General features: G+C 40.8%; 2 protein-coding genes across 2 annotated transcripts; one reads left to right on the plus strand and one right to left on the minus strand.

Annotated features, from left to right (window-relative positions):
• Window positions 1-1,230: 1,230 nt before the first annotated feature.
• Window positions 1,231-5,562, minus strand: TMEM167B (transmembrane protein 167B). The gene is made up of 3 exons (XM_029231085.1): window positions 5,445-5,562; window positions 3,388-3,519; window positions 1,231-2,832 (listed from the first exon to the last, which is right to left on the minus strand). The coding sequence occupies exons 1-3, from the start codon at window positions 5,452-5,454 to the stop codon at window positions 2,750-2,752; spliced, it is 225 nt and encodes a 74-aa protein (XP_029086918.1). The 5' UTR covers window positions 5,455-5,562; the 3' UTR covers window positions 1,231-2,749.
• A 9,371-nt stretch (window positions 5,563-14,933) lies between these two features.
• TAF13 (TATA-box binding protein associated factor 13) lies at window positions 14,934-23,416 on the plus strand. Its single transcript, XM_029227083.1, has 4 exons — window positions 14,934-15,016; window positions 15,739-15,817; window positions 19,597-19,694; window positions 21,771-23,416. Exons 1-4 carry the CDS (start codon window positions 14,990-14,992, stop codon window positions 21,939-21,941), a joined length of 375 nt encoding a protein of 124 aa, XP_029082916.1. The 5' UTR covers window positions 14,934-14,989; the 3' UTR covers window positions 21,942-23,416.
• Window positions 23,417-27,010: the final 3,594 nt, after the last annotated feature.

The following is a 27,010-nucleotide window of genomic DNA, read 5'->3' on the forward strand; positions in this document are numbered from 1 at the left end:
TATGGCTTGTAATGGCAGTTGATACTTTTAATAGCAGTAGTAGGGTTGGAGAATGTTATCTACATTGTTTAATACACCTCAAAATGTATATATATATATATATATATATATATATATATAAAATTAGTTCCCTCAAAGGAGAAAGCTATACCCTCATAGATTCTGAACTATATCATACATATATCATACATTCAGTGACCATCACAAGGGGTTAACAGGATTGATGATATTCACTAATATAAACTAAAAAGGTATACTATGGGCAGAACCCAGGGGAATATTGAACAAAGTTCAATAATTCAGCATGCATGTGACAAAATGGACAAAAACAGTAGGGAAAGAAACTTTATTTTCAAGGATTTGTGCAGACAATGGTGAATAAAAAGTCTTATTTCAACTATAAAAAGCTGACTTCATTCCACCCTGGCATACAGGGTTTATGGTGACGCCAGTTTGAATCTGAGGCAATACTGCTATCCCCCTTCTTCCACCCCTAAAAGACTCCCTTAGAGGAACAACTTCCTACAATTTTCAGTCAAAAATATATGACACATCAACCAAAGTGATGAATTAAACAAGTTTCTGCTTATCTAAAGTCAAGAAATGAAATAAGCTGTGTATTTGTTTCTTGCTGTAAATTACCTTCACTCTGTGTACTTTTTGGTACATTCTGGTATGAAAACATCTCAAAATATAACAGTTCAAGAGCTTAGGTCAAGATGACCCACCCAGGAGGCTGTAAAAATTGATCTGAACTGTGAAATGGGACTAGTTTAAAATATGAAGAAGCTCTAAACACCAAGCTTAGAGATATTAGCCCTATTAGGAAACAAAAGTCATTAAAGCTACAAAATAACAAGTGCAAAACATGCTGAACCTGTATTTCCAGAGAGTGACATTCCCGTTGGCCAACAGGTTCCAAACTCACACCCACAAGGTGTAACTCTTCTTTCTGTTCCACTAGCTTTCCTTTCTCTTGTGTGAAAGATCCTCAGAAATGACTATGAATCATTGAAATTTACCCTGTGGACCAATTCCTGAAGAGACAACAGCCATAACTCTGAGATGATTAGACATGTAGTGTTTACTTGATGACTTTCTATACTTCTAGGAACCATCAAAGCACTAAACTGAATGTTTCAGAACCTAAACCTCCTAGCAGCTTTTGTTCTTTTGGAATAAGACAAAAGACAATTTACTGCCACACTGGGGTCAACCACAGCCAACTTGTCCACAGTCAAGTTTACTTTAGTGAATAATTCCACTGGTAGACCTATGTCTCTGCTTGCTCTTTACAATAACTTAATTTTAGACCAATTCTTTTTTTTTTTTTTTAATAGAGAAGTTCTAGGCTTCAGAAATGCAACAGTTGATCCTTTTGCAGATAAAAGGAGGAGGGAATGGAGAAGTCTTCACTTCAAATGTAGAGTCATCTAAAATGATTTGTTCAGGAGTTCCCATACTCCATGGAAAAGCCCATCAATCTCAATTGCGAACCTCTGCTTTCCTTTACTTTAGAAAACACTCTCATTTTATTCATGGATTCTATGAACTGTCCAAACATGCCTATGAATGCCATCAACTTCTCTCATTCAAATTTCCCATGTTCTTATAATTTCCAAGAGACAGCTAAATACTACAATATGAAGAAAATTAAAAGTGGGCCAAGAAACACAAGTAATCGACTGAAAATTGCCATAACCCAGATTTAAACAAAGAATAAGTTTGTATGTTGGTTAACATGACAGAACTTCCATCTAACATCACAATAAATTCTAGATGACTTTACTAGTATATGAATTAATATACTAGATTTATTTATTTCTTCTGCCCCAACTGCAAATTATTTCTTCAATAGTTTCTCTTTCCCCTAGTGGTGGCATTTAAAACTGAGTAACAGTATTTAGCACTCAGTAATTTAGAAAATATTTAAAAAGCTTTAGGAAAATAGCAACAGTTTCAATATACCATTTGAGGGGGTGAAGTTTCCTTTTGGGAATACTGGTGAATAGAACATTGTTTCTTGTCTAAGTTACTCCTTTCTGGTCTCATCACAGACAATTTCCAAATCTTATGTAGGCCCAGATTCTCTTGGCAAAACTCTCTGGCTACCAGCACACAGCACAGCTATTTCGTCTGTTCTCTTTTTGCAACGAGGATCATGCCTCTCTCTTATGTTCCCAGATGGGTATATGAAAGATAAATTTCCAAAGCCAAAAAATTCCTTGGCATTGTTTAACTCCTATTTCCCACCCAGCCTCCCCACCCCAGCCTCCCAGCCCCCTGCAATTTGCCAAATCCAAATCAAACACTAAAAAAAAAGTCAAGTCTTGAAAATTATCTCTCCTTCCAAGAAGTTTGAATACAGCTTATATCCTCCCCTAATGAGCCTCAGTGTGAAAAGTTCCTGGTGAGGGGCTGAAGCACAAAATAGGTGACAGATTTTTAAGCAGGAGGTATGTAATCGTATCACTGAGGGGTGTAATTCATCTGGACATTATATGCTCTCTGCTGAGGACTGATTTACACACAGGTCAAAGGAAGCTGGCTTTCTGTAGTCCCCTGAAGCATAAATAATGTTTGTAACCACGAGGAGTTTTCCCCACATAAGGTAGGGGCAGATGCTGTGGTGTCATCCTGGGGACTTTGATGATTTTAGCTGAACTCTCCTATGCTGGGCCCAGGCTCCTGACAGGCTCTTCACCTTCGTCCCCTTGGTTGGCAGTTGATGAAATGGATGCTTTGGAATTCATTTTATAAACAGGACGTAGAAGGCCATTACAACGCAGGCGATTGCTACAGCAGCATGCAGCCTAGTTCCAATCACAGCAGCTAGCAGGAAAAAATAAAACGAGAAAAGAAGTCAAACCCTGCCCCTCATATAAGTCCTCACTTTCAAGATTTGAAATCTCTAGTCACAGACGACAAGACCTATCAAGGGTCTCAAGAACCCACCCAGGAATGTATTTAAATACTACCCTTAAGCCCTAGGTTCTAGATGAATATACTGTTAGTTTATATTTTGCCTTATTTTGAAAAAAGATCTAGGTAAGTAGGATTCCAGATGAAGATGCCCAAAATAAAAAGTAAAAAAGCATCTGAGTTAATAAAATCAACACTTAAAAGAGACTCCAATAAATTCTTTCCAGAAATTCAGAAAAAAAATTTTCACTGGGAAAATATTCCTTCCAACAACTCTAGTCCAATTAAAATTGTTTAATTTATATAGTTTTACTCCATGGAGAATACTAAAATTACCTTGGAGCTAAAATAAACAATTATGTAAAAGTTGAACCACATACAATTCCAGCCTATCCCACCCCCACCTTGCAGCACCTCACTGTCCAGAGATGGCAATCTCCTCTCCCTGAACAGATATGATCTTACCTTTGTAAAACACACCCCAAACTCCCTTCTTCTCTGAGAGCAGCCAGCTTTTGAGACGAGGTACTTTCTTGAAGTAGGCACAGGTGCAAACAAAGAGCAAACCAAACACCAGAATCCCATCCAAGGAGTACACTGTTACAGAAAGAGAAAAAAACCTTTGGTGCTAATCCAGTTTGGGACAGGCGATCCCCCTGGAGAACAGAATGTGATAAAATATCAAGATGATAATCTCAACTGCAGTGCCAGCCCTGACAAGAGGAAGCCAAGGTCCTGGGACTAACAAGGTTACCTTTCTGTTCCCCCAAATCACTTGTAGACAATCCCCTTACAAAGATTTCACTGCCCCCTTCCCTCTCCTTTCAAGAAGTATCAATTCTGAGAAGAGTGCAACACTTTATGTGGAATCAGCCTACAAGGAATGGCCAGTGTTGGCATTAGGTTGAGAGAGGCATAAGAATCCTTCGAGCCTGAGCTGAGAGAATGAAACATGTTCTTCCTATAAATCACTCATGTGATAAAGGAGAGGTAGATATTTGGCCAAGTCTCTCAGATCTGCATCTGTTGGTGAAGAATATGTTAAGGCAAAAGTAAAGCTTAATGGAAATTGCAAGAGTTAGAATCCATATGACTACAATTTTCCTATGCTTATCTTACACTTCACGCATGATACTCTACTTACAAACCAAATTTCTGCCTGAGTTAACAGATTCTTGAAAACAAACAAGCAATAAAAGATCTGAGGCTTCGACAAGGTGGAACAATTGTGGGGGAAAAAAGCTTTGAACAATTAGCTGTATTTCTTACACTTGTAAACCAAGCTATGTCTTGTAAGCGCAAAGAATCACCTAAGTAGAAAAAAAAATCAGACCACAAAAGGGGAAAGGATGACTAAAACTTATTTATTAATTACTATGTGTCCAACTGCTCTCTTATTTCTCAGTTCAGATTATTTCTTTCTCCGGGTGATGTCCCTTCTTGTACTGTGCCTACTAACCTCAGACCTCTGACTGCCCAGGAAGCTCCAAAAGGATATTTTACACAACTGGCATCTGCCAGTTCTGGGTCACTCCATCTCCCTCTCTCCCTCCAGTAAATCTATCTCACAACTAGATGTCACACAGGAAAGGGTCCAGTAAATTAACACATACACCAAGTTTTATGATGAACAATACGTGCTAGTCTTTTCTCCCGTAAGTTTTTGCAAAGCCAAAAGTCACAAGGAAGTGAAATTTGAAACTTTAGTACCAGGCTTATGAAGAAGGTACTTTTGAGAAATGCTGTTCTATGCCCTTCAAATCATACTACCTAAGAGGTCTTGTCATCTTTTTTCCTGTAAGATCGACTCTAAAGACCACAAAGTCATCATTTCCTGCCCTTTCCTGGAATTCAGAAATCATGTCCATAAAGTGTTTGAAGACGCCTGGAAAATTAGGTCAGATAAACAGGGTGGCAACTGCCACATCTTTAGAAAAGGCAGTGTCTAAATCCAACCCCTGTAACACTAGCCACGGTCTCCAGATGGGATCGCCCAGGCAAGACTTTAGAATCAAATACGAGAAAGCTTCCCGACATTTTAACAAAACAGGAAAACTTTTTTTTTTAGGATCTACATTCACCCCCGCCCCCCTAAGAGTATGGGGTTTAAAATCCTGTGTGATTTATCGGTCATCCCAACGAGCCTACTATCCAAAAGTTTGAGAACACAGAGGGCTGTGAGGAGGATCCTCTCTTTCCTGGTGCTAAAGCAATAGTTCAACCGGGACTGGCCTTTCGAAGTGGCTTGTAAGGGTCAGAACGAACTTCTAGGAAGGGAGAAGGGCACAGTGTGGGAGCCAAGAACTACGGGTGTGGGCACAAGAGGCACTGGGGGTTCTATACGGGCACGGAACGGTGGAACCCCCGGAGGAGTATAGGGGACAGGAGTTGGGGAACCGAGAGGCCAAAGGGGGACTGGGCTGGGAGGGGGCGGGGAGAACGGCCACGTCAGTCCCGGCTCCGCCCGCCAGGTTTCCACTCGTACTGCACTCCCATCCTCGGCTCTGGTCATTAGTTCTCACCGTTCGTCATGGCGGCTGGGCCCGGGCCTGGAGCTGGGGTCCGGGGTCAGCGGTGATAGCGGCAAAGGCGGGGGAACCCAGCTCCCGCTTGACACTTCCCGATCCGGGCCGCGGCGACGGGCAGGCGCCGTAGTACGCAGGTGCAAGGTCAGAGAGACGAGCGCAGAACGCAATCAGGCGTGGCTAGCAGATTGCCGAGCTAGGGACCTGCGTGGGTGGAGCTCGCGTGAGTAGGTGTGTGTAAGAAAAAAGCTAAGAAAGCTATCCGGGAGGCTTCCTACGTGGCCATGGTAACCAATCTTTTCTGGGTGCCCCTTTAGTTAGTGTTGGGGTGTAACCTGACCTGCTCGAGTTGTGTTTGAAAAGGTAAAGGCTTGCAATTTTGTTTTTTTTTAAAATAAATTTATTTTATTTATTTATGGCTGGTTGGGTCTTCGTTGCTGTGCACAGGCTTTCTCTAGTTGTGGTGAATGGGGGCTACTCTTCGCTGCAGTGCGTGGGCTTCTCACTGCGGTGGCTTCTCTTGCTGTGGAGCACAGGCTCTAGGCACACGGGCTTCAGTAGTTGTGGCACACAGGCTCAGTAGTTGTTGAGCATGGGCTTAGTTGCTCCGCGCGCGGCATGTGGGATCTTCCCGGACCAGGGCTCGAACCCATGTCCTTTGCATTGGCAGGCAGATTCTTAACCACTGCGCCACCAGTGAAGTCCAAGGCTTGCAGTTTTGCACTTTGTTTTCCGCTATGGCGGCTGCTCTGTTTGTGTGTGTGCGTTTGGTGTGTCTGTAAGGAGCAGCCCACCTGCAACAGAGGCCTCCGTCTCAAGCTTCCACGTAAGAGAACCCGGACAATAGGGGTCTAGAGGCCGTCCCTGCGGCCTCCGGAACCGCAGCGGATCTTTCTTACTCCTTATGGAAATCTGGATAGTGAGTCTGTGTCTGAACTTTCAAATGAAATTAGGAACACTGTAACAAAAACAAGTTGCAAATTTCATATGCTAAAGCTACACGTTGTCGGGAAACGCTTAGGTAATTGCCTATTTGTATGAATTTTTCTTTAAACTATCAGGATAGTCTCGACTGGCTCCTGTATTTAGTTAAAGTGGAGTCACCTCGGCCACTTTAACTAGGAAACGGCGATATTGGGACAGCCCTTCTCACAACACTTTCACAGCTTAACGATACTTTCAGTTTAATGGTGGCCCAGGATGGAGGAGACAAAGCCGCAGATCCCATTTTGTACATTGAAATTCTTAATTGCACACAGCTTGACCTGCTTTATTAGAGTCCGGGCTAAAGTGCAACTGAGTTGTCCGAGGCTGAAACTAAAGTTACTAGTCCGCAGTTGTTGTCAGGTCCTAAAGGGACCCTCTGCCCCTCTTGCTATAGTGCCATCTGCTGGCTGTGGCCTGCTTGGTTACGCAGAAGAAAAGCTACCAAAGCCTCCTAGGAGCTGGAGTAGAAAGGCAAGCCAACAAAAGTCTGATGCAGGACAGACTCCTTGTGAAAATGTGCTTAAATGCAGAAACAAACAAAAAACCAGGGAAGACATACAGGACAAAATAAGACAAAGCAAATAAATGTGTGCAAATACATACACAGACGAATCTCCCTGCCCAAAAGAACTGCTAAGGACTACTCAAAAAAAACACAAGACAATAAAAAATCCCTAATTGTCTTTGCCTTTGAACTTTTCATCAATAGTTATCTAAAACAGTATCAGCACTAGTATCATCACTGGCAACTGTTAGTTCCCTGCACCGAAGCTGGATAAAAGCCCCAAGATACTCTAACCAGGTCCTAAACAAATTCATGTTCCCTAATTTAGACTGAATCATGTAGCTCATCTTCATCTAAAAAAATTCTCCTTTCTTACATACTGTGGAACTGTGCTATCCTCCCTGACCCGCACTTCGTTGTTCTCTTTACCCAGGCTCTTTTTCCACGTAAACATAGACGTTCCTAAGATACCCTCACCCACTTTTTCTCATTATTAACCCTTACTTGGTGACCTATCATGTCCCCTGGCTTCAACTACCACCTCTACGAAGAGTTTTGTTTTGGTTTTGTTTTTGGCGAAGTGGCCGAGCCCTCCGCAGTGAAAGGGCGGACTCCTAACCACTGGACCGCCAGGGAATTCCCCGTGCAGAGGTCTTAAGTTGATGTCCTACCCAAGCTCCAGTCCTACTTTCCTAGCAGATGTTCTTCTGACATTTGAAATGTTTAAAACAAAACTCACCCCCTTCTGATTTCCCTGTTTCTATGGTTAATAGTCCTTTTCCCCTAATCACTGAATTTAGAATTTGTAAATTATCTTCGAATCGATTAACTCCTTTTTTTCCAAAATGTTGTTCCAATTGCCCCCTTTTCATTTCTACATCCATCACTTTGTAATTTTACCATTTCAGTCTTCAAGCATCAATTAAATCCTCACAACAGTGAAAACTTATTCTTTTAAACTGAATTATGCCTCAATTTATTCATTGTTTTATTTCTTCTATTTTTTGGTTGCATTGGGTATTCGTTGCTGCGTGGGGGCTTTTCTCTCTAGTTGCAGTGAGGGGGGGTAGCGACTCTTTGTTGCAGTATGTGGCCTTCTCATTGCGGTGGCTTCTCGTTGCAGAGCACGGGCTCTAGAGCACAGGCTCTAGAGCACAGGCTCAGTAGCTGTGGCTTGCGAGCTTAGTTGCTCTGCAGCATGTGGTATCTTCCCAGACCAGGGATCGAACTGGTGTCCCCTGCATTGGCAGGTGGATTCTTTTTTTTTTTTTTTTTTTGCGGTACGCGGGCCTCTCACTGTTGTGGCCTCTCCCATTGCAGAGCACAGGCTCCGGACGCGCAGGCTCAGCGGCCATGGCTCACGGGCCCAGCCGCTCTGCTGCATGTGGGATCTTCCCGGACCGGGGCACGAACCCGTGTCCCCTGCATTGGCAGGCGGACTCCCAACCACTGGCAGGTGGATTCTTAACCACTGCGCCACCGGGGAAGTCCAGTGAAAACTTACTTTTCTATAACATTTTTACTTTGTAAAATGAACACACCTTGTCATAATATCTTATTTAATCCTTACAACTGCCTTATCACCCCTATTTTAGAGGTAATCTAAGGTTTAGGGTAAGGACTAACCAGTATCAGACTTGAACAATAATTCTGGTCTTCTGAACTCAGAACTAAAACATTTTGCTCCAGACCACAACTGCTGTTTCCTTTAACAGCAGCGACTGTCTGCTGAACATATGTTTAACTCCTTACCCTGCTATTCAAGGCCTTCCAGCAGAATTTTTCACTGTTCCCATAGGCAGACTTCAAGCTTCAGCTGCGAAAACACTGTTCAGTGTTCTTCAAATGTACTCTTTACTTTCACATTTTGCTCATGCCCTCCTCTTTTGGAGATAACTTTGTCTCCTCGTCTTTTCACTGGATGGAAACCACTCCAATTGTGTCATGCTCTGAAAGATAAGTCTTTCGTCCCCTGTCACTCTCGGAGTTTAAGAATAAAGATATCACAGTTGAAGAACTGGGAAGAGTAATTAGTTGTCTACTTATTATTTCAAAGGACAGTGATAGTCCACAGTATCTTACTGTTTCTTCTTTTTCCATGTGTCTATCTCTCTTTCTTCTTCCTACTCTTTCTTCCCATTCTTACATTTACTTCCTTCCTTCTTTCTCCTTCCACCGTATTTTTTCATTTCCAGGTTTTAAAAAGTATTTTACCAGGAATTCCCTGGCGGTCCAGTGGTTAGGACTCTGCGCTTTCACCGCCAAGGGCGAGGGGAGCCGGATGCCGTGGCCAAAAAAAAAAAATTTTTTTTTTACCTTTTTTATTGATTAAAGTGAATCTCACCAGATTTTTATTTCAAAATTAGTTATACCAAGAATTTCATATTTTTTAAAATTATATTTTGCTTTCTTTCTGTAAAATTGAGTCATAATGGTTGCTCCTTTGTAGGGTTGTTGAAGGATTAAATAAATTACTATTTACAACAATATCTGGCATGAAGTAAGTGCTCCATAAATCTTAGCTATCACTGTTGTTGTTCATTTGTTTAAAAAATATTTACACACTTTGCTAAATTTTGCAGGCGTAGAGGCAAAAAACGAGTCCCTGACCTCAGGGTACAAACTATATTGGGGAAGATAGATGAATAAACACATTTTAGTAGAGCACAGGCATTGTATGTGTAAAGACATTATCTTTGATCTTCACAACTGTTTTGCAGAATGGTTTTTTGGTGAGAAATCTGAGGCTCAAAGAAGGCACATGGGTGAGATCACAGAGCTAGTCTGTCTGACTTCAAAGCTCCCTTCCCCTTGTTATCACACTGCCTCAAATTAGGATTCTGTCCATTGATATTGATCTTTGACGATTTTGTTCCAAGCATTAGTGTTTCTGTTGTCCTGAAAAGCCCCAAAGCCTCACGCCAAAGCCTGGGTCACTGTCTCTCACAGCCCAAATGCAAGGGATAAATAGAGCCCCACTGCATGGGGACTCAATTCAGACAGTCCTTCCTCAGTTCATTTCAGCCTCCACTGGAGGACGGGCAGTTGTTGCCAAACGCCTGTCAGTGAAGAACAGTTGCCCGTTTGTTAGGGTTGTTGCAGTCCCTGTGGCAAACACTAATCAGTCATGGGGACCATGACTATGGGATTGTGGTTTAACCAAAGAGTAAGTTCAGTCCCAAAGGCACAGCTTGCAACAATAGCTTCATTGAATTACAACATATTTGAAAAGGGATGTCAAACAAGCATTAATTTATGCTACAAATATTTGTTCCGGGAGTCTGAGGAATGTGCTAGCCTTTGGGAGCTCAAAGGTGAATAAGAAACAGACTCTTTTCTTAGTAAGTTTTAAGATTTAGTGTATGAGACAAGCTGTGTGTATAAGTAATCAGAAAATACATTAGAAAGAAGTGTTGAAGGAAAATGAAAAGTAAGTGCTGGTGGGAGTGTAAGAGAGAAAGTGCTTTCAGCTGGAGCACTCAGGGAAGGCTTGATGGAGGGGCAGACATTGTAGCTGGGCCTGAAAGGCATGTAGCATTTCAACAGAAAAGAAAGGTATCCTAGTGGGAAAGGAGTAGTGTCACCATAGGCTTGAAGATGGTATAAGTTTGGGGCACAGCCCACTTTCCCCTTCCTCTTTCACTGCCTAACTCCATTCATCTCTCAGGTCTCAGCTCAAATGTTATTTGCACAAGGAAGTCTTCTCTGACCTTCTTGGGTCCCCTTTCCCCATCATAATCTTCCAAAGCATACAATATCTATTTTATTCATGTCTCCCTGCTACATTGTAAGGTTCATGAACCCTGAACTGTGTATTTATGTTATCATTTTATCAACAGTCCCATAGTAAGTGCTGTTCAGGTGCTTGATAAATATTTGTTGCATGAATAATTGAAAGCTGAAAAGTAACTTATTGTAGTAGGTATTTATTGAGAAAAATCCATATATAAGTGGACCTACACAGTTCAAACCTATGTTGTTCAAGAGTCAACTGTATATTCTTCCCTTCCTCCTCCCTCACTTCCTCTTCATTTTTCTTCTTTTATCTTTTTCTGCCTCTTGGACCATTTCTTCTCTCTCTGTCCCGTGATGTACTGTTTCTGAGGATCTGCCCGTTGCCTCCCTTCTCTCACTTTTGTTTCTGTGCAGCGTTTAAACTATTGCCCCCGCGTTGATGTCTCCCATGCCATTTTCTCTAGTCCTGATTTCTCTGGATTTCCAGACCTGCACCTCCATCTGTCTACAGGACACCTCTAGACTCTCACACTCAGACTGAACTCATTTCCTTCCCTCCCCAGTTGCTTTTCCATTTTACTTTCCAATTCATATTAATAGCATTCCATCTGGATATAAACCTCTCTCTCCATAGCTCTCAGATTCATTCAGACACAAAGTCCTGTGATTTCTGCTCCTAAAATTCCTTCGTCTTAATTCATGTTCTAATCAGCTCTCATCTTAGGTGGTCTCCCTGCTGAAGTGATTTTTTATTTTAAAGATGGGTCATGTGACTCTTCTGCTTAAAGACCTCCCAGGCACTCTGCACTTTGAATGAAGTTCAGTCTCTGAAGAGAATATTCAAGGCCTTTCACAAACTCAAACTCCAGTTTCATTCCAGCCTCATTTTCTGCATCTCCACCCAACAAACTTGACTCTGGAAACCCACCTGAAACATCCTCTAGAAGCACACCGTGACTTTTCACTCTCTGGGCTTTATTTCTGCTCTGCTCACAACACTGATTTTTTTTTCCTTTACATTTTGGATCTCAGGCTCAGAATGTTGAATTATTCACACTCCACAGTTCATGCCATACTATTGTAACTGACCCTTCCCAAGTCCTTCACTTGTTATGTATTTTTTTTTTTTTTTTTGTGGTACGCGGGTCTCTCACTGTTTTGGCCTCTCCCGTTGCGGAGCACAGGCTCTGGACGCGCATGCTCAGCGGCCATGGCTCACGGGCCCAGCCACTCCGCGGCATGTGGGATCTTCCCAGACCGGGGCACGAACCCGTGTCCCCTGCATCGGCAGGCGGGCTCTCAACCACTGCGCCACCAGGGAAGCCCTGTTATGTATCTTATGCATTCTCTTTATCCCTATTCTTATGTCTCCTACCCTGTAACTTTCCTAATGTATTTGATGTCTATGCCTTTTTTATATGTTCCTGTAAAATATGTATTTTTTGTGTGTCTATGTGTTTAATATACATAAACGGTCTTTTGTTACAGATCTCATATTTCTTACTTTTTAAATTTAGCGCTCTGTTGCTAAGCTCTATCCATGTTGCTAGTCTATTGCTTGTGATTGTTGTATAGTACACCTTGGTGTACATCCAGCACGTTTTACCTATCCATTCCCCTGCTAATGGACACTGTGAATATTTTATACCTGATTCCCTGGACAAGACCAGTGTTTCATTACTACCTAACATAGCAGTTCTCAACCCTTTCAGACCCAACAAACCTCCTTAAATAACAAATATGTCTCCTTTATTATTCTGAAATGAAATTCACAAATAATATAACCTACTATGGTAGGCAGCCTCTCAGATAGCCCCCAATGATGTCTGCCTCCTGGTATTCTCATCCTTGTGTAATCCCCTCCTCTTGAGGGTGGGCTGCATTTATTGATTTCTAGTGAATAGCATAGGGCAAAAATGATGGGATGTCACTTCCAAGGTTAGGTTACCAAAAAAACTGTGTTCTTGGGTGTTCTTCCTGGTTCTCTCCCTCTCCTGCTCTGAGAGAAGCCAGCTGCCCTAGGAAGTTGACATGGCAAGGAATGGAGGGAGGCCTCTGACAATAGCCAGTGAAGAACTGAGGCCCTTAATGTAACCTGAAGTAGCTGAATCCTGCTGACAATAACGTGAGTGATTTTGGAAGCAGATCCTTCCCCATCAATACTTCAGATCAGACTGAGGCCCAACCAACACCCTGACTGCAACATAAGGGACCTTGAGCCAGAGGCATCCAGCTAAACTGTGCCCAGATTCCTCACAGAAACTGTGTGATAAATGTTCATTTTTTAAACCACTAAGTTTTGGGATAATTTGTTTCACAGTAATAATAACTAACCTAACTACCCACGTAACTATAAAATATAATGTCCTAACTATAATGTAAAGTAAAATAAAGACAGTAAATTATAATAATATGTGTTTCAATATGTAAATGCTCAGGTATGACTACACTAGCAGGTATAATGATTTCAGATGCTTGCACCTATATGTATATGCAAGCATATATATATGCTTGCACCATGAATGCAGGAGCTAAAATGCAGACTGATTCCAGTGAGTTTTGGCTATCCAAACTATTACAACTGATACAGCCTTTCATGACATTGTTTCCTGAAATGTTTCACAGCTCTTGATAAGTTGCAAATAAAACAAAGAACTATCTCTCTCCAATTTCAGGGTAGTGACTGTTTGGGGGAAAACTCTCAGCTTTTTCCTTCCCGTGTATCTTTCTCCTTTACTTTTACACTGAACGCTTCACTTATGACACTTCTCATGACCAAATATGTGGGTCCCCCCTCCCCCCTCCACACCAAACAATTCTGTGACACCAACTGGGTGTCCTGCAATTTAACTCAATACTGACGCTATTTACCTGGAGATAGTGTTAGATCCCACTGATCAAAGGCTCAGTCCCGCAAGACTGCTCCCAACTTTAGATGCCAATCGAAAGTAGTAGGTCCCCAGGTTACCCACAACTTCTGTCTGACTTGGCTAAAATTCAGAGGTTTCCATGACCTCCTCCCCCTTGGATTTGGTTATTTCCTAGAGCAACTCACAAAACGCAGGGGGACACGTTTACCAGTTTATTAAAGGGTATGGTAAAGGATACAGATGAAGAGACACATAGGGCAAGGTCTGAGAGGATCCTGAGCACAGAGCTTCTGCCTCCATGAAGTTGGGAGTGCATCACCCTCCAGGTAAGCGGATGTGCCCCCCAACCTGAACGCTCTCTGAACCTCCTACTATTGGAATTAGTAGGCAATACAAGGCAATTGTTATGCCTTGTATAGGCATGATTAATTACTAACTCCATTTCTAGTTCCTCTCCCCGCTCTGGAGAGGGCTGAAAATTCCAAGCTTCTAATCATGGCTTGGTTTTTCTGGTGACCCAGCCAGGAGCCAGCCAGGAGCCCACCCAGAGTTGCCTCATTAGAACAAAAGATGCCCTAGTGTTCTTATCACTTAGCAAACTACAAGGGTTTTAGGAGCTCTGTGCCAGGAAGAGGGGTGGGGTGGGTGAGCAGAAACCAATACATATACTTTCTACTATCTCACAGTTGCGTTCCTAGAAAATTCAATGTACCTTAAAAGCATAGGAAAATGCTTTGTGTTTATATGTTAACAAAGTTATGTTCTAGGCCCAGCTAATTATGAACAGATTTTTCACTCACAGGAATGTTTAGCAGGACATTCAGAAATAGTGTATTGTGGAACAATCTTTCCCTGGTGACATCATCTCTTGCATTGCAGAACACCTTATATTCCTAGCTTTAGCCTTCTAATGTCCCTGGTTTTCCCAAGCACTGTTCTGATTAAAAAAACAACAAACAAAACCACAAAAATTAAATCCTCAGTCTAAGGGGAGATCACATTCCCTTGAGAACTGGTAGCGAAGTACAATATCCCCAATAACGAATAAGCTTGGCAATAAATCATAGTGGTACTCTAAGTTGTTGAAATTGTTTACACCCCTGGCTAGCCCCTCAATGATCCAAAGCTTTGCAGTCCCGAATAAGGAAGCGGTGATCTGATACGCAGAAGCAAGTTCAAGGAGACAGCGAGATACACGGCACCTAGCCAGTGATTTCCTTTTCGTTGCTAATTTTTAATTCCTTCTTACCAAGACGTCACCCTTCCCTCCTTTAGTACTGCTGTGGTTTCACCGCTGGGCGGGACGCGCGCGCGCTCCACTTCCGCAGGCGGGTTTCCAGCTAGGCCCTGCCCCACCTCCTCGCGTCACCGGAAGTGAGGCCGCGGAAGTAGTAAAACCCGCTCCATGGGAGGCGGGCGCGCCCTGGAGGTGGCTGGCTGCTGGGATGGCAGATGAAGAAGAAGACCCCGCGGTGAGTGACCGCCTCTGTTCCAGCCCACTTTTTTATTCACTCCCTCGGGCACCGTAGCGGAGGCCGAGAATCGGGTTTGTTTTCCTTAGTGAATTCAGCCGAGAGAATCGGGGACTTCACCCCGTGCTAGGCTTTTTCTTCCGATTAGTCGTAGGACGCGGGGCAGGAAGAGTAGGAGGGTGGTCCCCTGCCCTTTGCTTTTGGTCCATATTTGCCAGACACCCTTTGAAACACCTAGAGAATCATCAGAGGACAAAGCTAGTATTTGTTCTCTGTGAGCAAAGTTATTTAACTTTGAGCCTCGGTTTTCATGTCATAAAATAGGCTTAAGTCTTACTTGAGGAAAGTTCTTAGCACTGTGTAAGCAGTGCTTAGTAAATACTAGTTTTGCTTACTTTTATTCAATATCAACTCTTTTAATAGTAAAACTGTCTAGAAATAGGCCAACTTTGTTGGTTAAAAAAAAGAATGTATGGTCGTTGGAACTGCTCCAGGAGAGGCAGTACAGTTGTTGTGAACATTGTAGAAGCCATTCCTGTGTGAGTCTGAAGTTGGATAGGATAGTTGTAAGGCCCCTAAAATGCTAAGGTTTCATGGTTTTTTGCTGCTTGCTTTATTTAGGCTTTCTGGCATGATATCAGTGTTGAAGATGGAAAAAATGTTAATTATTAAAAAGTCAAAAGCAGTGCTTGACGTATCCATATATACATTTTAACTTCTAGTTTGAGGAGGAAAATGAAGAAATTGGAGGAGGTGCAGAAGGTGGACAGGGTAAAAGAAAGAGACTTTTTTCTAAAGAATGTAAGTAGTATTTGACAATGATTTTTTATAGATAAAAACTTCTGGGTATGTCGGTTCAAAGTAGATTTATTGTTCTGAATGTGTTTCCTTGTAGGGACAATATTCTCAGACTTGTGCATAAATTCTGTTTAACCTGTGAATCACAGATAGTAATAACCCTAACCCCAATTTATGTATTTATATATATGCGTGTATACACACACACATACACACACATCCATACTTTTTTTTTTTTTTTTTTTAAGTAAAGAGATGTGATCAGTGTTTCAATTCAGGGCCTAAGAACATACCTCCGTTACCTCCCCTGTCCCTTACCTTTCAGCAGTAGGAGCAGGGACTCCTTTGACTGTAAGCCAAAGGTTCTTTTGGGTCCTGGAACAGGTGCTGAGGGTAGGAATTAAGTTGGGGCTTTGGACTAAGGCAATGGACAAGGCAGGAAGATGATGAACAATGTGAGGCAGTCCAGTGGCATAGAGATTATAAGGTTTTGGTTGTCTAGTCTGTTCCCTCAGTAGACCTTTTGTGGCAGCAGCAAGGAGAGCTGCTGCTACTACTGATGTTCAAGGTCAGCCCCTTTAAGGCACCGTGAGAAAGTGCTCTCCATCCCAGTCCTGATAAGGCGACACATCACCTGATTTATTTATGCTGGTTCCGATGTAAGCAGTTCCCAAATGCTCTTGAAACTACAGAGTCAATATGTGGGGTTTTTTTTTTGCCATTCAAATCCCTTCCTATATCTCAATCTCTCACCTTAAGCTTACCACTACTTATTCCATCTCTGATGTTATTTACTCCATTTGTACGTGGTTTTACCTAAGTCGGCATAAGAAGGGGATTCCTACACCAGAGCATCCCAGAGTGATGACAAGAATTTGGAATCTTCACAGCCTTTTCCTTGTCTTACCTGAATCTTCCTATGACTTACTGACCAAGATCTGTTCTCCTAGACCTTCTTTTTTAAAAAAAATTTTTGCTAATATAACACAAAATTTCAAAGCATTCACTTCTATTTGTTTATGTCTTTACAGACCCTTTAACCAAATGCAGTTCACATACTTCCTGTCTAATATGATTTTGCTTTTCCAGTGAAGTATATTTCCCTACTGATGAATTTTCCCCATCAGAATGTTAATGACAAGGTATCTCCCTCAAAATATTTAAGGAAAAATATTAAGTTTACAGTGGAGAATCCTGGCAGACATTACTTTAGCCAGGTGATCAAAGTTAATAAGATCACCAGTAATATATGTTGACATTACATACCCCTGATATGACGCATTAAGAGGTACATCATCACTGTGATTCCCTTTCTAGTAATTCATAACCACAACCTAATCATGAGAAAACATCAGACAAACCCAAATTGAGGGACATTCTACAAGATAACTGACCAGTATTCTTCAGAAGTGTCAAGGTTATAAAAGACAAGGAAGGGCTTCCCTGGTGGCGCAGTGGTTAAGAATCCACCTGGTAATGCAGGGGACATGGGTTCGAGCCCTGGTTTGGTAAGAACCCACATGCTGCAGAGCAACTAAGCCCGTGCACCACAACTACTGAGCCTGCGCTCTAGAGCCCGCGAGCCACAACTACTGAAGCCCGCACGCCTAGAGCCCGTGCTCCTCAACAAGAGAAGCCACTGCAGTGAGAAGCCTGTGCACCACAACAAACAGTGACCCTCACTCACCACAACTAGAGAAAGCCCGTGTGCAGCAACGAAAACCCAACGCAGCCAAAAATAAATAAATAAATATATAAATTAAAAAAAAAAAAAAGACAAGGGAAGTCTGAGGAACTGTCACAGAACAGAGGAAACTAGGGAGGCATGACAACTAAATATTGTGGGATCCTGAAACAGAAAAGGTACACTAGTGGAAAAACTGGTACAATCTGAATAAGTTATGTATTTGTACCAGTGTTAATTTCTTAGTTTTGAGAAATGTCTTTGGTTGTGTAAGATGTTAACATAAGGGGAAGCTGGATATAGGGTTTCGGGAACATTGTGCTGTTTTTGCAACTCTTCTCTAAGTCTGAAATTATCTAAAAAAACCAAAAAAAAGAAAAAGCAAAAAAAAATTTCAGAATCCAGAAAACACAGAGGGGAGAAAATATTGGCTCCTGTGTTTGTTTTCTCCCTCCTGTATCTGGACCTAAAAGCTTTTGCCAGAATAAACCCTAGGGGCACTTCTCTATCCTAGTCTGGCTTCTAGGTCACCTGTTTCTTTTCTTCCGCAGGCCTGGTCTACTGTCTTCTTAGTTCTGCCTGCTTTTGCTTCTCCTAAATAGAAATTATTCTTGACGTACTCATTCCTACTTTTAGAAGTGTTCTAGGAGTTCGTTCCATTTATTTATTTATTTAATTTTTTTTTTTGTGGTACGCAGGCCTCTCATTGTTGTGGCCTCTCCCGTTGTGGAGCACAGGCTCCGGACGCGCAGGCTCAGCGGCCATGGCTCACAGGCCCAGCCACTCCACGGCATGTGGGATCTTCCCGGACCGGGGCACAAACCCGTGTCCCCTGCATCGGCAGGCGGACTCCCAACCACTGCGCCACCAGGGAAGCCCCGTTCCTTTTTTTAAAATGTAAAACTTAAATACAATAAATTGCACTAGTCTTCATTGAACAGCTTGATGAATTTTCCATATATACATATACTTGTAACCACCAGTCAGATCAAGATACAAAACATTTCTAACATATGACAGAGTTTCTTAGTATTTATATACCCCTTTGAGAATCTGCTAAGAGTTGATTCCTCTTCCCAGAAAAATACACACACAAATAAGGTATAAAATTTTTACATATAATTTCAGTAGGGTTCCAGGACTTCTCAAAACTTGTCCATGGACTGATTGGGAGTTTATAGGCTATAGCATAAGAATCCATATGGATCCCATCTGCCCTAAATTACCAAGAAGTGTAATACTGTTGTGGGTAGGAGTATAGACTCTGGAGCCAGATCATCTGGGTTCAAATTCAAGTTCCATCTCACTATCTGTGTGACCTTGGGTAAATCACTTAAACTCTATGCCTCAATTTTCTCATCTACGTAGAATGGGGATAATAGTAGTTTCTACTTCAGAGGATTGTCCTGAGGATTAAATGCGCTTACAACAGTGCCTGGCATGTAGTAAGGGCTATATAAGTTTTAGCTATTAGCAGTTATTTTCATTACTCTGTAGACTTTTCTTCTCTTTTGCATTTTCTATGGTTCCTTCAGATGAAGACTGAAAGGGCTTTGCTGGCAGTTGCTTTGATCCAGGGAATAAAATGTCAAGATTCTGTATAGTAAGCCCTTTGCTTTCTCCTTTTGATTAACCTGTTCTTCCTATAAGAAGGTAATTGGAGCACTTTCTCTCATGTCCTCTTCCTTATGGTAGTATCAGAAAGGATTTTGCCTTCTTTTTTCCAAGACCTCCCCCTCACCCCCGAAAACACTCCCAGTAAAGGCTAAACCATTGCTACTCATCCTGTTCCTGCTATGAAGTTTCCTACTTAAAGGTATTCTGGGGTTGTTGGTGAGTAGATAATAGAAATTAGGGAAGGAATATTGATATCAGGGTTCAGTAGCTGGGAGGGAAGGGGAGTTCCTACCTAGGGAAGGCTAGGTAAGAACAGTTGGTTATGTGCTAGTGGTTAATACCTTTTACACCAAAATCCATACTTGGAGACAAGAAATACAATGTAAATATACTTTCATACCAATATCTTCTATAGCTTAGTTCTAATTTGAAAAAGTATTGGTCAAGTTTGTTTAAACAAAAATGATTGTTCTTTTTACAGTACGGTGTATGATGTATGGGTTTGGGGACGACCAGAATCCTTATACTGAGTCAGTAGATATTCTTGAAGACCTTGTCATAGAGTTCATCACTGAAATGGTAAGTTTTTTTTGTAATTGGTCTTAGTTAATTAAGGAATAGATTTGAAATTCTAACTTTTAGATAAGACTAGAACTATGGCATCCTTTGAAATAAGCTTGAGTGCCATTTGAGTGCCTGTTTTGTGGAAGTTACTATTTATCATTAAGGATAGAGAGAGATAAGTGTGTGTGGGTGTATACACACACACAAACACACACATACACAAACACCCACACACACATGCACACACAATATATTCTACCCCCTCCTCTGAATTTTATTTATAAGGACATAATTATAAGATCCTTGAATAAAATGTAAAATATTACCCATAATCCCATCATCCAACATAAATTTCCCTCTTCCAGTATTTATGTAAAGATATACAGTGTTTTACATAGTGTTGATCATAGTAAACATTCTTTTTACTCAAAGTTTTTAATACATATTTCCTATGTTCTAATCACAATTATTTTAGTAGCTGCATAAAATTCATTCAAATTATTTTCTAATATACTTAACCATTTCCCTACTGAAATTATTTACATATTATTTTTAACTGAGTAGATAAGTTTGAATGACCATATTCATGAAATTTCCCCCTTCTCTGGATATGTTTGCAGGGATGGGAATACTGAGTGTGTTTGTGTTCAGTTCTTATGAATTTTTACCCTGTGTTTTGGATTATTTCCTTCATAAAGAATAATAGAAGTAAAATTACTGGGTCAGAGAGTGCATTTTTTAAAATCTTTTTCTGCTTATGAAAGTAATATTGATTAAATTTAGAAAGTATTAAAGAGTGCAGGGGAAAAAATAAAAACCTGTAATCCTTCTACCTAGAGATAACTAATGCTGAGATTTTGGTGAATATTCTTTTGTCTTTTTACACATATTTTTAAACTTTATAAAACTGAAATCATACAGTATATATAGTCGTAGAACCTGCTTTTTCACTTAACGTACGTCTACAACATTTTCCCTGTGTCACCGCATAATTAATATTTTTGATGGCTTCACAATATTAATTGACTAGGTGTGCTCAAATTTGTTCAATTTATTAAATATTTAATTTCCCTTTTTCAGTCATTAGAAATAATGCTGTGATGAATTTTTGTTTTTGCAGTATGAATATGTAACGGTAGGGGATGAGATTTGATTTTAAGGAAACCCACCAATATTTATCAGCTACTGAAATGGACACAAAGTTTAAATGAAGCGGTGGTTACAAAGAAATAAAATTATTTTATGCAAATGAAGACAAACTACATATATCAAAACACACAGAAAGAAACATCAGTGAAAATGGATAAAGAAGATGTGGCACATATATACAATGGAATATTACTCAGCCATAAAAAGAAATGAAATTGAGTTCTTTGTAGTGAGGTGGATGGACCTAGAGTCTGTCATACAGAGTGAAGTAAATCAGAAAGAGAAAAACAAATACCATATGCTAACACATATATATGGAATCTAAAAAAAAAAAAGGTTCTGATGAACCTAGGGGCAGGATAGGAATAAAGACGCAGACATAGAGAATGGATTTGAGGACACTGGAGGGGCAGGGAAGGGTAAGCTGGGACGAAGTGAGAGAGTAGCATTGACATATATACACTACCAAATGTAAAATAGATAGCTAGTGGGAAGCAGCTGCATGACACAGGGAGATCAACTCAGTGCTTTGTGTCCACCTAGAGGGGTGGGATAGGGAGGGTGGGAGGGAGAGGCAAGAGGGAGGGGATATGGGGGTATATGTATACGTATAGCTGATTCACTTTGTTAAACAGCAGAAACTAACACAACATTGTAAAGCAATTACACTCCAATGAAGATGTAAAAAAAAATTTTTTTTTAAATCAATGAATTTGATAGTTTTAATGTCCTTAATATTAAAATGTCTATAAAGCATTGAAACATTGCTAATAATGGTAGAAAGTGGACAAAGGACATTAATAGAAAGACAATTCATAAGTGACTAGCTATAATAATTAGAGAAAGTTTCAAACTCACCAGCATTAAATAGACACAAGTTAAAAGAATAAAATGTTAGATTTTTAAAAAATTAATTGAATTTAATATGTTTTTTTGTAATAGACTCACAAGGCAATGTCAATTGGAAGACAAGGTCGGGTACAAGTTGAAGATATCGTCTTCTTGATTCGAAAGGACCCAAGAAAGTTTGCTAGGGTTAAAGACTTGCTTACTATGAATGAAGAATTGAAACGAGCTAGAAAAGCATTTGATGAAGCAAACTATGGATCTTGACACCTTTGGTACTTTCTGAAGCTTATTTTCTGGGGAAACCGTATTTAATAACTGTATTTTCCACAGTAAGGTTCTGATATCTAGCCATGTGAATGAAAGATAGAGAACCACAACGTTTTCAGTCTTTATTCATGTCTTCAATTTTAGAGTGATATTTGAGCCTTTAATTGCCTGCCGTTATATTACTATACTTTGAATTACTTACTGGATTTTAATGACCACATGTAAGTCAAAGTACCTTGCAAACCATTCAGTTCCTTCTGATTTTGTGCCATTGTAGGCTGTACTGTGGCTGTTTAATATGTGAAATCTCAATGGTACCTTTGATAGCTAAGACATGTGTTTGATGTTTCTAAAGTTTTTAGATTACAGTAGTCTAAGTTATTAAAAGATAGTGAACTGGTTTGTGTTTCTTTTAAGGAGAAAATGATAGAAAATACAGCCTTTTTAAGAGTGTTTGTCTTAAGATAATTTGTTTTAATACTCTTTTCTTTAGATAACAAGTGATTTTTTTGATTTTAATTTTTTATTTTTTGAGAAACTAAAAGTTTCCTATGAATTCTTCTGTGTTGGAAGACCTATTTGATTTAAAATCTTTTGGGCTGGGCTTCCCTGGTGGCGCAGTGGTTGAGAGTCCGCCTGCCGATGCGGGGGACACGGGCTTGTGTCCCGGTCTGGGAGGATCCTGCGTGCCGCGGAGCAGCTGGGCCCGTGAGCCGTGGCCGCTGGGCCTGCCTGTCCGGAGCCTGTGCTCTGCCATGGGAGAGGCCACAGCAGTGAGAGGCCCGCGTACCGCAAAAAAAAAAATCTTTGGGTCTTATACTGTTTGTCAGGTTTTAAGAGAACTCATTTCCCCAGGTCAAATTAAAGCTTCTAAATATAAGTGTTTTCAGTAGCAGGAATGGCATTGCTGAAAAAGCTGATGGTAGGATAAGCATTTGGGGTCGTGTTTTTATTAACATATTTGTTAGTACTTGTTCATTGTGGAAATGTGTACTTGACTAAGACCACGTGTGGCTGTGGAAACCACTTTTGTAGTTCAGCATATACAGGTGTTGTGTGTATTTAGCTTATTGTATTATTCTTGCACTTAGCTTAAAGTAAGGATTTAAAATTGCATTTAAGGGGATCATTGGATATTACTGTTTGTGAAACTGAATGTTTTATGTGCTGCTTATAAACATTATGAATCAGTACTTAGGAAAATTTTACTTTACTTTCTTAACCTATCAATATAAGCAATAAACTATGAAAAATTAAAAAGATTAATACTTGAATTTGACTATGTGATTTATCAGCTTTTCTCCCCAATGTAATTCTAGCTGCTTAATGTCACTAAAAACTTTTTTTCCATATTATTCGTGTAATGCTTCTGAATTGGTAATGAGATTCAAGATAGCTGGGCTGATCTTTTTATTTGAAAAAGTAAAAACCAGTTAAAAAGCAACTTTAGTCTAAACTGAAATCAAAACTGAGAGTGGAATAACAAAAGATCAATATCACTTTTTTTTTTTTTTTTTTTTTTGCGGTACGCGGGCCTCTCACTGTTGTGGCCTCTCCCATTGCGGAGCACAGGCTCCGGACGCGCAGGCTCAGCGGCCATGGCTCACGGGCCCAGCCGCTCCGCGGCATGTGGGATCTTCCCGGACCGGGGCACAAACCTGTGTCCCCTGCATTGGCAGGCGGACTCTCAACCACTGTGCCACCAGGGAAGCCCAATATCACTATTTTTGCTAGTCGGGGTCTACTTCACCCTGAAGAAGGACCTGGTAGTAACTGCCACTAGGCAAGTTATACTGGGTGCCTGTATTAGTCAGCTTGGGCTGCCATAACAAAATGTCAGACTGGGTGTCTTAAACAATGGAAATTTATTTTTTCACAGTTCTGAAGACTGGAAGCCTGGGATCAGGTGCCAACATGGTCAGGTTCTGGTGAGGATTCTTCCTGGATTGCAGATAGCTGCCTTCTCACTGTGTCCTCACGTGGCTGAGAGAGACCTCTGTTGTTTCTCCCTCTTATAAGGCCACCAGTTCTGTCAGATAAGGGTTCCACCCTTATGACCTCCTTTAACCTTATCACCACCTTAAAAGTCCTTTCTCCAATATAGTCAGATGGGGGTTAGGGGGACACAGTTCAGCTTATAGCAGTGCCATTAGTCTTACCATTTTGCTAATGATCCTGGCATTAAGAAGTTTTTTACGGGACTTTGTATTAAAACTTTTTAAAGTTGGAATTGTTAGAACTTAACTCAAAAATAGCATAAGCAAAAAAAAAAAAAAAAAAAAAAAAGAATTTATTGGCTTCTCCAACTGAAAGAAGGGAAAGAAAGGGTGGAGTTGACTCCACAGTTGACTGGATCTAAGAACTTGAAGAGAAGACTCTGCCCATCTTTATCCTAATTTTGGTTTTGCTCTCTTAGGAGTCTCATCATGTGTCAAGGGAGCATGATGGCTAGCAGTTCTAGGGTTCCATCCATACAACTCCTGATCAAGGGAGTTACTTTACTTCCTAATACAGAAGATTCCAAGCAAGGAGTGTGGTTGTCCTGCCTCTGGTCATTATTCTTGGGCCAGGAAGAAGTTGTACTGTAGCCTGAGTCTCATGCCCCACCTCTTTGGTGAAGAAGGGCTTGGAGTGGGGCTCGGAGCTGGGTACTACTATTAGCAAGAAAGGGAAAGAGAAGCTGGGCGGATAGAAATAACAGGTGTACACTGACTCGATTCATGAGCTTACTTATTAACTGAATTCTAACAGTAAGGCAGCATGGCTCTTTTCTAATATCTAGAGCTGCACTGTGTAATATGGTAGCCACTAGCCATGTGGGGCTATTTAAATTTAGCCAATTAAAATAAAATTGAAATTAAATTCCTCAGTTACACTAGCTACGTGTCAAGTTCTCAATAGCCCTGTGGCTAGTACCAATACATTTCCATTATTATAGAAAATTTCAGATAGTGCTGATCTGCAGCGTTCAGGTGCACTCTCCTAAATTAACTTACTTCTTTTAACTTACTATGAAAAATCTCAAGTATATACAATAGTAAAATAGTATCTTGAGCCCCAGGCTTCAACAGTTAACCAGCCTTTTGCTAATTTAGTATCTTACCTGCTGGGAGGGGCAGTATTATTTTAAAGCAAATCCCAGATATCACTGTATTATTTCATCTATAAATACTCCAGTATGTATCTCTACAAGGATAAAAAAGCCCAAATACTACTACCATACCCTAGCAAAAATTAACCTTAATTCCTCAATATTCTATCTAATACCTAATCCCTGTTTAAATCTCCTGATTTGTCTCAAAATATCTTTGAGTTTGTGTATTAGTTTTCTATTGCTGCTGTAACAAGTTACTGCAAATATAGTGACAACACTTTCATTCTTTCCAGCTTTTTAGGTCAGAAGTTTGAAACGGTCTTAACTGGGCCAAAATCAAAGTACCAATATAGCTACGTTCCTTTCTGGATGTTTTAGAAGAGACTCTGTTTACTTGCCTTTTCCAGCTTCTAGAGGCTGCAATCCTTGACTCGTGGTCCCCTTCCATCTTCAAAACTAGGAATGTTGCATCTCTCTGATGCTTATTCCATAGTCATAGCTCCCCCTGACCCCCAGCTGGGAAAGGTTCTCTGCTTTTAAGGACCCATGTGATTATATTGGACCCACCTGGAGAGGCCAGGCTACTCTCCCCATTTCAAGGTCCTTAACTTAATCACATCAGCAAAGTCTCTTTTACCATGTAAGGTAACATTCACAGGTTCTGAGGATTAGGACATGGACATCTTTTGGGGCTGTTATTCTGCCTACCATAGTTTGTTTGTAACAGGAACTAAACAAGGTGTCGCCCATTGCACTTGGTGAGTGTGTCTAAATTTCTTTTAATCTCTAATAGCTCCCCTCCCCCATTTTGTTTAAAGTGAAGCTCTTTCTTTGAAAAAATTCATACCTTTTATTTTTTTTAGCTAGCATGTTTATTAGTTGCTCAAGCAGACTGTCTAATAGCTATCTAAGACTCACTTGAAATTGTTTTTTACTGTATTTAAGCTGGTTTTCTTAAGTAAAAACTGTAATATTCTAAGTGTAGAAATTTTTAAATGAGGGGAAATAGTTCACTTGGCCTCTCATCAGTGGAGAGAGGTGTTGTCTGGAGAGTTGTTTGGCTGCTTCCCAAGAGGCCTCAGGAGGTTGAGTTACTTGGGAGAATGTATTGTAGTTCAGAGTTTGATTTGCAGCATTGCAGGCTCAGAAACTGATTTCATCAGAAAATGGAGAGCACATCCATCTCTTGGGGTGACTCAGACTCACAGAAACCAAGTTCATAAGACCAGTGTATGAAAATGGATGCCAATTTACAGATGTAAAGTAAAACTTGCATCGTGTGGCCAGCAAATTCTTCCCTTCTCCAGGCAGACATGTGGGAAACTGAAGCATTAATTATGAGGGCAAATCAGAATTTGGGGAGTTACATGAATGCTTTACCTAGAGCATCAGGTAAGATAAGATTAGGGCTGATACAGGAAAAGTGGCTCCCCAGGGCCTGAAGCAATACAGAGGGGTGTGTTTCCTGGGTATCTTCCTTCAAGACTGCCTTGTTACTGTCACTAGAAACTTGGCTTGAGTTTTCACTTCCATTGACAATACCCATCCAAGCATTGTCTGTTTGTCAGCTTTAAAGTGACTTTGCGTGTTTCTACTGTACTTCATTTAAATGTTCATCTCAGAGGTAGTTCAAAGAGGGCAATTTTATTTCTAAGTTCTTCAGGGGAGCTTCATAGTTGCTCCTAAGAGCTGACAACACTGAGCATTGGGCCTGAAAATCAAGAACTTTTTAAGAGCTCTCCCTGTGTCCCAAAACATTCCCAGTTCTCTAGGCCTGATTTTCTTAGGGTCTCTATGCTTCCCTTCTTACCACAAATAGAGACTGAGGGGTGGACGACCAGTGAGCAAGGTGTTAAATGGGTCGCGGAGGCTTCTGCTTTGCCTGAGTCCTGGTAAATGGCTGCATGAGCTAGTCAGACTGTTATGTTATGGGATAGGATCAAGGAAAAGGTTTTGGTATATCAGACAAGTA

Source organism: Monodon monoceros, unplaced genomic scaffold (assembly GCF_005190385.1).
Source record: "Monodon monoceros isolate NGI ecotype Baffin Bay Population unplaced genomic scaffold, NGI_Narwhal_1 Super_Scaffold_18, whole genome shotgun sequence".
In the NCBI taxonomy this organism is placed as follows: Eukaryota; Metazoa; Chordata; class Mammalia; order Artiodactyla; family Monodontidae; genus Monodon; species Monodon monoceros.